Source organism: Micropterus dolomieu, linkage group LG21, assembly GCF_021292245.1.
Source record: "Micropterus dolomieu isolate WLL.071019.BEF.003 ecotype Adirondacks linkage group LG21, ASM2129224v1, whole genome shotgun sequence".
NCBI classification, from domain to species: domain Eukaryota; kingdom Metazoa; phylum Chordata; class Actinopteri; order Centrarchiformes; family Centrarchidae; genus Micropterus; species Micropterus dolomieu.
The window spans coordinates 21,947,409-21,961,049 of NC_060170.1; the positions used below are offsets into that span (position 1 = coordinate 21,947,409).

Below are 13,641 nucleotides of genomic sequence, written 5' to 3' on the forward strand. Positions count from 1 at the left end.
GGCAATCCCAGACGGGGTAGGAAAAAAATTTGATTGTAGAAATTATTTTGAGAAATTCTGCCCTCAAAGTTGAGACACTGAAGTTATACATGTTTTTGTCTGTAAGATATTAAGATAAATTTTTTTCTACAACTACAAAGCTTTTTTTTTAACACGTTTACTGATGATGATATACAACCACAGGCTCTGAAAACAACAATGGCCTAGTGGATAGCACTGTGACCACACAGCAAGAAGGTCCTGGGTTTGAACCCCAGTCATCCCAGCCTTTCTGTGTGGAGTTTGCATGTTCTCCCCGTGTCTGCGTGGGTTTTATCTGGGTGCTCCAGTTTCCCCCACCATTTAAAACATGTTAGCTAGGTTTTCCAGTCAGTGCCGTTTGACCTGGCACTACATGGCAATCTGGAGTTGGTCCCCGGGTGCTGTACAGTGGCTGCCCACTGCTCCCTTCAGGGATGGGTTAAATGCAGAGGATGAATTTCACTGTGTATGTGACAATTACACCTTTTTTTACAAGCTCTGAAACAATGTAATACAAAATACAAATGCATATACCAATACAGTATAATTAAAATAACAGTACAGAAAGTACAACCAAAATATCTCATTTGAATGCTTAATATTTAAGGTAGATAATCCTAAATCCACTGTTAGACAGTTGTGCCAATTTTTGTTTATTTTCCCCTGTGGGACCGGTACTGCTTCCCCACTTCTAAAAGTAACAAGTGCTGTGGCCATGACAACATCTTCATTTTAAAGATGAACTGACAGTGAACTTCATACTTACAGGGTAACATCAGGCATTGCATTGGTACAACTCCATTTGTTATGTTTTTGATTGCAGAGATACACACGATAATGGTTTGTTAAAGTGGTTTGTTCAGTCATTGCCCTTGCTATGTCAGAATGTCTATTTAATGGGAAAATCCTACACACAGACTCTTAAACTCTATGGGACACGCACAGCCAAGCCATTAGCAGCAGACTGTCTGCTGATCTCTAGGAAGTAAAGGTGTTTGTCCTGAGTGTCCCCGCTGTGGGTAATGACCCATCTGGTCAGTGTATGTGTGTGTGGGAATACATGTGAGTTGAGGTGTTGTCAGGTACTAATGATGATGGATGGAGGGGCAGCCATCATGGTAGGGGGTCCAAATATGGCATGGTGCACACATACAAGCATACACAGAAGGCAAAGTTGGTGATTCTAAGTCACAGCATAAATTGTACGTTAGAAAATATTTTCATTTTAGTAGCCATATATTATATAAATAGAGCTACAACAAACACACTAAAATGACATGTAAAATAAACTACGCACAAACTAAAACCTAAAATCGAGGAGAGGCAGCAGTGCGAAATGTTCAAGGAAAGAGAGGATGAGAAGAGAGGAAGGCGTAGGAGTCCTTGACAGAAAGAATACATTCACCTCTCCCTCCACAAATCCTGCCCCACATTTTTCAGACTCAGCCTCACCCACTCTACCCCACCGGCCAGAGAAGTAAGGCATCACAAAGCATTACTCTGCCAGCACACTCAAGTTCATATGCAGGTGAGTAACTCCCTTCCACTCAATCGGCTCCAATGTATCAATGTGTGTTTGTAGTGTGTGTGTGTGTGTGTGTGTGTGTGTGTGTGTGTGCGTGTGTGTGTGTGTGTGTGTGTGTGTGGTGTGTTGTGTGTGTGTGTGTGTGTGTGGTTGCCGGTTTATGATTAAAGCTTATGTTCTACTGCCCTCTATCGGTGAACAGATGAACTGGCATAAAAGAGGGATGAGGGGGTTTGACTCATTTCATCTTTAATCTACAGTACTTGAATAAATCCAGATTAAATCCAAAGTACTTACCCTTACTCTGTTCTCACTGTAAATCACAGTGCCCTATTATGAGTCACTGTGAATCTGCAGTTTTCAAATCCTATTGTGTTATGAATTTATCTGAGTCAAAGTGCAGTGAATAAAGCGGAGAAACTGCCAAAGAAAAATAATACCTGCTTAGGCATTAAAATACTCCTGAAACACGTCAAAGCATAAATATAAGTTAAAATAGGCAGAAATTGGTAACACGTGAAGGTTAGGGCTTTCAGCAACTGCAGGGACATGCAAGCAAATGTTGTATACAAGATGCAGTAATATCCATAATGTGGTTATAATAACTCTCAAAGTTCTCGTAATTAAGTTTTATTGATAAATAAAAGATCAAAAAACATTCTGAAGCAGTCTGAACAAAACTGTCAGTATAGCTTTACTATACTGTCGTCCACTGTAATAGTCAGGGAGAAGGGATTGTGTGTACTGTAACTGAATTACATCTTGTGCTCTTAAAGACAGCAAGATTGATAAAATAGAATGTATGAATATTTGCATATAAACCTACAAACTGGTTCTCAAAGTTCCCTGCCACTTCTATTTCCTCAGTTTGTTTTAGTTCTAAGACTGGTGAATGTGTAAAATAGTAGGTAAAGTCCTCTTGTTCTGGCTTTTCAGGTGGGGCTGTCCAAATAAATTCCATGAACATGAAATTGCAATGATGGCTGCCATGTTTATTGATATTTATTAAAGCAAGATTATTTAATATTTGAAAGAATGTGTATTCCTCCTTTCAAAATAGTTGAATTTATAATTAGTTTTAGTAGTAGCTAAAGCCTATACTTGGAATGACCATACTTAACTTAACACGTCTGCATTGTGCTATTCCCATGAGCCTCATTTCCAGCAGCATCAGGCAGCTCAGATAAACACACTGTACACCCAGCACCAAACATCACACAGAGTTAGCAACTAGCTTGTGAACATGCTGGAGCATCTATCCGCTAAAGCGGCAGATATTTACCTCAGAGGCTGATGAAGAACTAAACAGAGCTAGAAGGAGATACTATTGCTGTTGTTTAAATAAGCAACTGTTCGCTAACATGCCATTTCGAACTTTAATAGGATGATATATAACATGTCAATGTTGTGTTTACAGCTTGTTGCACTGCCCCCAAGTGCACAGAAATTCAGTAATGCAGGTTTAATTGCCACTTCTGGTCACAGTGGCCACTGTTCTGCATAGACAAGTTACACAGACTCACTTTAAAGGACAATGTCCTCCACAGGGGCAGAGGTTGAGATTGATCCCAGTCTTCTAAACCTTTTATCCCTTAAACTTCTCATTCTTATAGCACCACATGGACACATACACCTACCAACGCACACAAATACTCGCCTTCTTTTCCTCTTGCATGGGCACCAGTTCGTGGTACCGAGGGATGATAAACTCAGCTCTGCCTTTCTGCTCCTTTTGAAGGTTCACATTCTCATAGCGTGTTTCTACGTTCCTAAGACAGACAGAGACAATGACAATGTCTTTGAGAATAGAAAACACAGACAAACACATAGAGGGGATTAAAATCAAAGACAGAGAGAGATAGAGAGAGAAATGCATAAAAAAAATACAAAATGGGTGGGGGAGTAGGTGGAATGGGGAGATACAATATATTGAAGGAGAGGGGAAGAGAGATGTGTAATGGATATGTAAAGAGGAAGAGATAAACAAAGCAAAGACAGATGGGAGTAGAGGACAAGAAAGAGAAGGAAGGATCTACAGAGGGGGAGTGAAGGGCAGAAAAGAAAATACTGAAATAACTGCTTTGTAGCGATGGTAACATGTAAATCATTTTTAAATGATTTCAATAATCACATGTACTGTATTTCATAGACATGTTATTGCTGGTGTGTAAATGTTTGTCTACACCTATGTGTATACAGTATGATTGCTCACATGTACACTTTTCCTTCTATTACCCAGCCAATTCCTTTATGGATAGCTGAGCTGCCAGCTATGAGCCACCATTATAGAAGTGCTTAGTAAGGCCCATCCTCCGCAGCCATCAATAGAAATGCTATGTGAGAAATGTCAAACATAATGCCGTGGCTGTGGGATCAAAGCAATATTTCACTTTGGAGGAAGAGCTTCTCTGTTCAACACACATCTCTGTAACAGCTCAAGAACAGCAAACTTCTGACATTAGATTCCCTGGAGCATCTAATCTAACCAACTGTTTGTCTCTTAATGCATGCTTCAAAATGTGAATTTATGAAGGTTTTTGTTCCAAACACATACACTGATGGTTATCCACGAAACGTAATTCAATATCAACATTAAATGCCAACCATTATTTTGTTTGATGATAAAATAATACTGTACTAGATCAGTATTTAAAAGTGTTGTCCCCAAATGGTTTAAATTAAATCAAACTTAAAACAGAAAGTGATAGTTTATAGCAATACGTTGACATTTGCCGCAATGTGCTTATTTCCTTTCTTGCAGACAGCTGGATGAGTTGATATGTATAGGGTTAATATAAGGCTACAACCATTAGCTTAGCTTAGCAAGCCTGTTTCACTGTGCCTAGCCAAGAAATAGTCTGGTACATAACCCCCCATAATACCACAGACAGAGCTGTTGCTGTTTCCAGTCTTTCAAGCTAAGCTAAGCTAAGCTAACCAAGTGCTGGACATAGCCTTACCATAGAAATAAGAGAGAGGTATCGTTTTTCTCATCTAACTCTCTGCAAAAAAGTGAATTGTATTTCACAAAATGTCAAACTACCCCTGACCATCAACATTGTTGTACATTTGCCACTGGTACCAAATACTCATTTAATACTGCACGATGACATCATGAGATACTCACGTATCAGGGTCATATTGTCCTGGACCCGGTCCCTCCTCCACTTTCACCTCATCTCTCCTCCCTGTCATGTTGCCAAAGTGGACTCCTTTATACTTCTGAGCAGAGCTCATCTCTGACTACAGAAAGAAGAACAGAGGAAGAGGAACAGGGAGAACAGACAGACACAAAGAGAGAAGAGGGAAAGAGTGAATGAAAGAAAGGATTTGCCAAAATAAATGGATGAACAAAGAAGGAAAAAATAGAATTGACTCATTCACACTTATCTGGGTTCTCTTCCAGTCAGGGCTCATGAAGTTGGGGCTGAATGAAATTTGAAATTCATTCAAATGGCAGAGTATGTCAGAGATCTAGAAGAAACCCTCCGTCTTTCTTATCTCTCTGAGTTTTACAGCCTGCTTGCTCTGCCTGTGGCCGTTCAGATAGAACCAGTTCACTCTGCAGCTTAACAACTGAGAGAGACTACATCTGAAAATGAGCTGGCCACCTGATGCCAAACACGTTTTAGAGATACTATGTGTGAGATTTTCTCAAAAATATGTTGCAATGTTGCTGGAAAAAAAAGTTTTGAATCTCTGCACTAATATTTCTTAGAAAATGGTAATTATTTATCAAGAAGACAGAGTCTACAGCCATGTTAGTGACTGTGAGGTTTTGATACAGTGGTGTTTTGAGCTAAACGCTTAAGTTAGCATGCTAACATGCTAACCATTTTTGGTGTCTCTAACCCTAATCCTTATTTGCCATGGCCCTTTGAGCAGGTCATGACACAATGCTAACATGATGATGTTTTGCAGGTATAATGTTTACTATATTTATCATTTTAGTTTAGTGTGCTAGCATGCTAGCAGTCATGCTAGTTAGGAAAGTTCGCCTGCTAGAGGTGCTAAACGAAAGGTCAATGGATCACCAAAGCCACTAGGATTCATCCTCTGAGGGTTATGAATCTCCGTACCAAATTTCATAGCAACAGCTGTTGAGATATTTCTGTAAAAAAACAAAACAGACAACCTCAAAGGTGGCGTTAAAGAAAAGGTCAGGGGATCACAAAAGTATTTAGGCTTTAATTGCGGGGATTATGAGTGGGCCGACTGACAATGCCCTTTCTAAAACTATGCTGCTAGCGTGGTAAAAACAGCATGGAGAGGTTAAAATGAAATGTTCTTAATGTAATTATGTTACATAAAAAAGCCTGGAGTTTTTAACTGTGAGAGACCAGACCTAACTATTTGCTGTCAGTTTATGAGCAATGAGAAAATCAAATACCCTAATTTAACGTTATTCCATAATTTATAAATAGTGAAAACAAGTAGGATACGTCAATAGTTGGTCCTAGGGGGCTTCCACTTTGTTACTAAACAGTTTGATTTCCAATTTCTTTCCTCACTGAATAAAAAATCAAAGCATCTAAAATTCTTCCCGTTCTTTTCTAACTTTTCCTTGACCCAACCATCTGTATCTATTCTGTGAGGCAGGTTATGGGAGGAGTGGCAGGGAGTCTCAAAAAGTTTCTCACTCCATGCGGTGCCTGTCTCCTTATCTCAACTTCAACAGTGACTGAAGGATGAGATCTGAGGTTCTGTCCCCTGTAATCTACCAATCCAGTTTTGAGAAAGGGGAGATAGGAAACAAGGATGTTCAGATGCTTAAAGTTAAAAAGAAAAACACAACTGTTCTGCATCGCACATAGACACATACAAGCACCTTGATGGTATCACAGCTGGCATTGAGTTCAGAGGCACAAATTGCCTATTTATGTCAAGGAGAGCTTTTAAAAGCAAAACAAAAACGCAGCTACTGGGTATAAACATATTCATTTAGCTTTGATAAAATGGAATGGCAGGCTATTTATTATTTAAATGAGAATAAAAAAGTCAACCAGAAATAAAACTTTTATATAAAAGTCAGCAGGGTCGTGCGTGTGTGTGTGGGCAGGATCCCTGAAATTGTTGGTGTGCTTTCTACAAACATAATATACAACACAGCATGAGTTTGAATCTGATTCAGATTCTACTGAGAAGATGATCTTGCCCATGTCTCCATTCCCATTTCACATGTTCACGCCAAATACCGATTCTATGTAGAATCTGACCAAAACTTGATTTCTGAGTTAGGGTTTTTACAGATAAAAAACGAAAGAATCATTTAAAGTATCCAACATCCTAGACAGCGCTCTCTCCACTTCCATCATCAAAACACTAAATAAGACAATATACTTTGGAAAGATTGTGCTCATCCCTCCAGTAGAATTCAGAGACTTGGAAAATCAATGCAAAGCACTATAAAGCTGTTCTGGGGTCTTATTGTGGGCCAAACATCCTTTAATTTGACACCCACCCATCTCTTAGCACGGTCTGGCCTCCATATCAACATCTGGCCAGCTGTGTCATGATAATATGCCAGATCTAATGTGACATTCTGAACTAACAGCATATCTCATGGTGATAACTGTTTCTAAATTAGCCCAAGTGCTTTTTACTGCATTATCCACAGTCATTTTATTACATGTCAGCCATCATATGTGCCTGTACCAATATATCAGTGATAAGCCCATATCGTCCAATAACTACTCACTATTCCAGCACACTAGTCATTATTCTATAAACTAAATTATCAGTGGATGCAGTAAAGTAACTGTTCTGTCAATAAAGACGTGAAGCATAAGTTTAGGGTCAGTGGATAAAACCGATTAAGATGTTTTTGCTTTTCTCAATAACATTCAGACAGAAAACAAAGCTATGCTTTGATTTCTGTCTAACGTCTTATCATTCAAAGGTTGCCCCAGCCACTTTGAAGTTACATCAGACACCCACTTAATTCCGTCTCCCCGCACTTTTGAACTCAGTCGCAGCACGGGGCGGGCAAAGCGTTTGAGTGTAAAGAAATGAGTGTGTCAGACGGAGAGACAGAGAGGAGAAGATAGTCAGAGATGGAGGCTGAACTTTCAAAGGGAGAGCAACAGAAGTTGAGACGGGGGAAAAAAGAGCCGTGGATGGATGCACTGCTGATAGCCCTAAATCACAGCACGCCTCTGTGCCTGCGCCGGTGTGTTGACACAACCTCGGCCAACACTCAAGGACGCTGTTGACTTCCTCTGGTCATTAACAGATGAAAAACGACTTAATTGAGAGCCAGACCGGCAGGAGTGTGCATTATTTTAAGTGAATATTGTAATATAGCTTGAAGAATAATTAGTAATGGCTCTCTTTGTTGGCATGTGAAATGGATGAGCATTGGTGCGCTGTGGCTTTTTTAAAGTGGAGCTGCATTCATTAGCTATGGAAATGGGTTTTGGGCCAAGTGAATGTGGTGGGGTGGGGGTTTAGTGGTGCATTAGATCTGCCTAACACTAATGGACCTCGCCTCGCGGGCAGAGTAAGTACACTCAGACACACACTCATACAGACTAATGAAAGCACACATGCGTGCACAAATGAACACTTCACATTCTGTGATGGATGTACATTCAAACTTCAACATGAGTGTGTGTGTGTGTGTGTGTGTGTTTGTGTGTGTGTGTGTGTGTGCGCCTGTCCTTACCAGCAGTGGATTGTAGTAGGCTGGCCCCAGGGTTGTGTCCCTGGGAGGGGGCTGCTGCTTACTGAGCACACCCAGGGCGTCCTCCTCGTAGCCATGGGCTTGGCCCGGGGAAGGAATGGATGGGATATCTGACTGACGAACCAGTCGGAGACTTTTAGCCTGCAGCCACTGTGCGGTGAGAATAAGCAGGAGAAAGACAGGGCGAGTGGGGAGAGAAGTCAGGGTTTGCGATGGAAAGGATGCCCTAGCTTACAAAGTAGCTGAGCACTGCCTAGGGCTAATATAGAGTGAGACTGAGGGAGACAGAGAGAAGGAGCGTGAGGGGGCAGAAGATAAGAAACAAAGGAGGAAAAGGGAAAGGAGGGTGAAAGAAGAAAAGACAGAGGGAGAAGTGTAGAAATAGGAACAGGATGTACTGACTGAACAGGCAATGAAGGCAATTTCAGTCAAAATGCATAAAAGCTATTCTTATAGCTTTCTACAGCTGGATGTAAGGTGTGCGTGTGTGTGTGTGTGTGTGTGTGTGTGTGTGTGTGTGTGTGTGTGTGTGTGTGCTATTCATGTCATTACAGCTAGCATAAAAGGAGGAGAGTGTGAGCATCTCTACTGGGACTCTTTCATGATTGGTCAGTTGTACGAAGTGAGCAAATCATTGGTCTCAATCTAGATCAGACAGAAGTCCTGAGCTAAGTGTTTATTTATGTGTGAATACCCTGGACATAAATTTAACATTACAGGCGAATGGAAAGGGCAACTCAATATCATCTCACTTACCTCCGCACGTAACATGTTTCACTACTACAGTCTCACTGCTGATGAAGCTGCATGCTACTGGACAGGCCATACTATCCATTATTGAAGACCTTTTCTCCAAAGTTCACATATCATGGAAGCTACTTAGTGAGCTATGCGATAAAATTGTTTGCTTGCTTTGAAAGCACTATGTCTTCAATTCTCAAACCACCTGAGACATTATCTTTCAAAGCAAACAGGAGGGAGGGTTCGCTGTGACAAATGTGGGTTTACAAAGCTACAAGGCTCTTCCATTTGTTGAATCTGATGAATAGCGATGATAAACCTGTCAGGGGTGCCTGCCAAAACCTCCTTGTTTCTGGACACCAAACACAAAAGGGTGAGCAAAGTTTCAGTGGCTTGTAAAAAGCAGAGGTAATATGGGCACACCGTCTTCAGGCTTTAGTCCGACTGTGTAAGAACGGACAGAATGAGGTCTGACTGCCACTGTTACTGCCACTGTGGATGTTGGATTCATGTTCATCATGGCAATGACACAAATGGGCACCCTTGTCTGTGCCTCCACAGACTGATGAGGCCAGTTAGACGACAGGGAATACAGTACCGAGGTGATTTACAGCTGTTTTGACCAGGACTCTGACTCCAGAGAGTCAGAGTCCTGGCGGGTTCAGGCGGGGTCAGGAGAGGTGTCATGTGGGAGGGGAGCGAGCGGGAGCGAGCGGGCATCAGAGAGGCAGCAACATTGTGTACAGCCAGAGTATTTTCACATCTAAGTCAATTAATTAGGGGTTTATTGTGACCATACCAGAGTTGTTGATCGTTAAAACAAGGGAAAGACTGGTGAGTTTTTTGTTTTTTCTGTTTCATAAGGAAAGTAGGTGTAAGAATATTTCCTTTCTTGACATTGTGTGAGTTCATTTTGGTGTTTTATTAGACTAAAAAACTGTTGCACTACTCAAATAGTGTTGATGTTAGATCCTTTTGTGAATGTTTTAAACTAAAATTCTGGCCATGTCTTACACATTATACCTATAAGGACAAAATATGTTATATTATACATACAGTATCTTTCCTTTGCTCAACCTACTATGTTCTAATTATGCCTTATTGAATGTGATAAGTTTTGAAATGTTACTGCAAATACAATAGGTGGCATTCTTTTAAAGAAGTGACTGTGTCTAGAAAAACTGTTTTCCTCAGGTTTTAATATAGCAGCCACTAATTTCCTGTAGATCGGTGTTGGGTGGTCAAACTGCCAAAGGTGAGGACTGAGGTAAGGCAAGCTACTGTCTGAAGGTTTTGGCAGTCAACATGTTTGGAGAATGCTCTGATATTCATATGGTTTGTTTGGAAATGGCACAGATACAGCACATCAGAGTACACCGTGCAGAGAAGAGTTTCATGTGTTATTGTATTTTTATTGTATGTGTGAAAATAAACATTGTTAAATCTGTGTATGTGTAACAGAACATGAAACACACTACCCTGGTTAGATGGGGACCAGGAAGGAAAACAGTAACCTTTTACCAGCACAGAGGCATATTTGTGTTCAATATGAGGTTGATTATACACAGGACAAAAAATCCTTTCATTGTTAAGTGTAGAGATATACGGACACCAACAGTAAAAAAGCAAAAAGCCTGCAGACCTAAATTTGATGCCTATATTTTTCATGCTGTAGGTATTACATGACTTTTTGGTGGATCTTGGCTAGGTCAAAGTAAGAGCAGTTTTCCACATATATTCCTCATATATATATGTATATATATATATTTATAAAATGTATAAAAGCCATCCTACTGCAACAATACACAATAGGCTGGAAGGGGGAAATCTATAATAAATCATTTTCTGTAACTTGACTTCTCATTTACCTTGCCCCAGAACTTCACCCATATGCCTACCATTTTCCTGCCAAGCTTCTGAGCCTGTCCTGCTTTAGCCGTCACAGCCCTGAGCATGTTTCCTGAGGCAGGCAGCACATTGTAGGCCCCGGGGCCTGGAACCTCCGACACTACGTCCTCAAACCGCTTGGAGCGGTTCTGGAGACTGCGGCCACCATGGATGTTTAGCTGAAGACACATAGGTTCAACAGAGAAACAAACAGACACACAATTGAGTCTCAACAGTATATTTTCCTAAACAAATCCCGTCCCATGCTCTCATTCACTATTATTCATTTCATGCCTACCCTAATTAATAGTTTTATATGTTTTAACAGGAAAAAGAAATTCAAGGCAGGCAGTCAAACTAGTTTTTATACAATTTTACTACAATACTGATTGCTTCTCCTCCTCTATTGGTAACTAGTAACACCAACATCATTCTCAAAACATCTCTCAAAATATTCTTACATAAATCAAAAGTACTCTATATTTCTATATTTTTTATCTCTCTAGTTTCTCCTCCTTGTCCTGTCTTTTCACTCAGGCTCCTCTGTGCTGGACCATCGGCCATCCTGGGACCTCACTCTCTTGCCCATATTGTAATTTTATTATGTCAGTCTATTCTATACACACATCTGTTGTATGTCTGACTGTTGTGGGAGAGGGATCACTCCTCTGTTGCTTTTCCTGAAGTTTCTTCCATTTTCCCTCTGTTAAAAGTGTTTTGGGGGGGGAGTTTTTCCTGATCTGAATCAAGCGTTGTGATACTGGGATACAGGCTTCTTTATTTGAACCATATCTTCCTACTTCCTACTTCCTACCTACTGACCAATCTGAGCATTTTATAAAGGTATTCAGCATCACCTAACCCAGTTTATGGTTCTCAGGCACAACCAGGTCTTGATTTTATTGTAAAGAATTGTCTCTGACCTACAGTACCTTGACAGGTGAGGAGTCATACTGTCCAGGTGCTGGTATCATCTCACTGGACTCATTGAATATTGACTGTCTGTTGGTCAAGGACAGGAATGGAGCATAGCCATCTGCAAAAAAAAGAAAAACATACAATAGTGGAATATGCAAGTTTATGATTGATTCAAAACCAGCAAATATGTGATTATGGTATATTATACTAGACGCATTTTATATATTATGTGTTTCCCAGTACTATATATATACACGAACAGACAAAATAACAGGAAAACAGAAAATATGTATTTATGTTGCAATAATGTTAGCTTATTACTGTCTTTCAGGTAGCCTTAGCATTTTAACGTGCAGATATGTTGATTTTACGGAAGCACATTGCATTCACCAAAGAAAATAAATAGACACCTTATCTTATAATTAGGAGATAAGGATCTCGTAATTACAAGATAAGATGTCATAATTACAAGAAAATATGTCATAATTACGAGATGAGATATCATAATTACGAGATCAGGATCTCATAATTACTAGATAATAGTAAAGTTGCAAATAGCCTATATTCACAGATTCGAGCTTCCGGGATCAATAACTCCTAAGCAAAATGTGTTTAAAGCACAAACGACGCCTCTTTATTATCGTAGTTAAGTAGACAACAAGCTACCTACATTTTCACATGAATGAGTGGCACAAATACCATTGTTCTCTACGCGCAGAAGGCTGTGAGACGAGTGCGCAGGGACCGTCTTTATTGATCCCGCAAGTTTGAATCTGTGTATATACGGTATTTCTAACCGTATATACACAGTAAAGGTGCCATTTATTAATAAATGGCACCTTTACAGTTATCTCGTAATTACGAGATCTTTTCTCTAATTATGACATCTTATCTCGTAATTATGACATCTTTTCTTTTTTCTTTGGTGAATGCAATGCGCTTCCGTATGATTTAAATAGGCCTACATTTTGGCCTACATTTTCCTTGAGGGTTAAAAATAAGAAGCAGGTGGATTTCTTGACTTAAAACGAGACTCCAGTAGCCTAGTTTTTTTTTTTTTAATCTTCATTTGTAGCTACCTTATTCCTACCTGATAGTTTAGTATCGCCCCCGGTGACATCATATGAACCGGGGCCAACTGCAGATGGAGTGCCGCTTGTTGTCATGGAGGTCACTCTTGGAGCTCGTCCATACATTTTAACGTTACCCTGCGCTTAAAACAGACCGGTTGTTTAACTGAACTGTCACGTCACAGAGACACACGCTAGAGTCGGCCCAAAATCGAAATATAGTTCTCACTTTATCATATTTGGTAAGCCCCGAGATTAAAACTTCCCCCCACGGCTCTCTTTACAGTCCTCGGCCTTTTCTGCACTCGCCTCCTGTGTGAGTCCGGCTCCTTGCGTCGTTGCTTGGATACCAGTTACAGTAACAGGTGTTACGCCGAATTCTGCATGCCCACTGAAAATCAAGTAGGCCTGGCCTACTGGGCCTACTGCTTAAAGCGCTATAATAGGCCTATTCTTTGTGGGGTTCATCAAAGGTGATAAATGATTCGTATATTATTATGAACGTTTAGAGTCGTCAATATGTAATAACAGATAGCCTAGTAGATTCCGCAAAAGGAGTACTGTACTGTGATAACTGCATTTGATCAATCTGCACAGAAAAGTGTCTGAAAAGACCTTAACATGTGGATGCGTAGCCTACTTCGGCAGAAGAGATTTTCTAAGCTACCTGCCAAGATTTGCATTCATCGGTTTTCTCCGGATATAGGCCTAGGTTGTGAGGTTACCTACAGCGAGGTGGATGCAATTCTCTGCGGGCATGTAGCCTAGAGTTCAGCATCAAACTGTAGGAAACAACG

General features: G+C 40.4%; 1 protein-coding gene across 2 annotated transcripts in view; it reads right to left on the reverse strand.

Annotated features, from left to right (window-relative positions):
- Positions 1-13,185, reverse strand: part of stpg2 (sperm-tail PG-rich repeat containing 2) — an 87,689-nt gene extending 74,504 nt beyond the window's left edge. Inside the window, exons 1-7 of one of the 2 annotated variants that reach the window (XM_046035972.1) lie at positions 13,074-13,185; positions 12,865-12,987; positions 11,789-11,892; positions 10,868-11,035; positions 8,211-8,378; positions 4,674-4,789; positions 3,204-3,315 (exon numbers count right to left, since the gene is read on the reverse strand). In XM_046035972.1, coding sequence (XP_045891928.1) covers positions 3,204-3,315; positions 4,674-4,789; positions 8,211-8,378; positions 10,868-11,035; positions 11,789-11,892; positions 12,865-12,970 — 774 coding nt within the window. In that variant the 5' untranslated portion in view covers positions 12,971-12,987; positions 13,074-13,185. The remainder of the gene's footprint in view (positions 1-3,203; positions 3,316-4,673; positions 4,790-8,210; positions 8,379-10,867; positions 11,036-11,788; positions 11,893-12,864; positions 12,988-13,073) is intronic. The other variant, XM_046035973.1, reaches the window with a different exon arrangement.
- Positions 13,186-13,641: the final 456 nt, after the last annotated feature.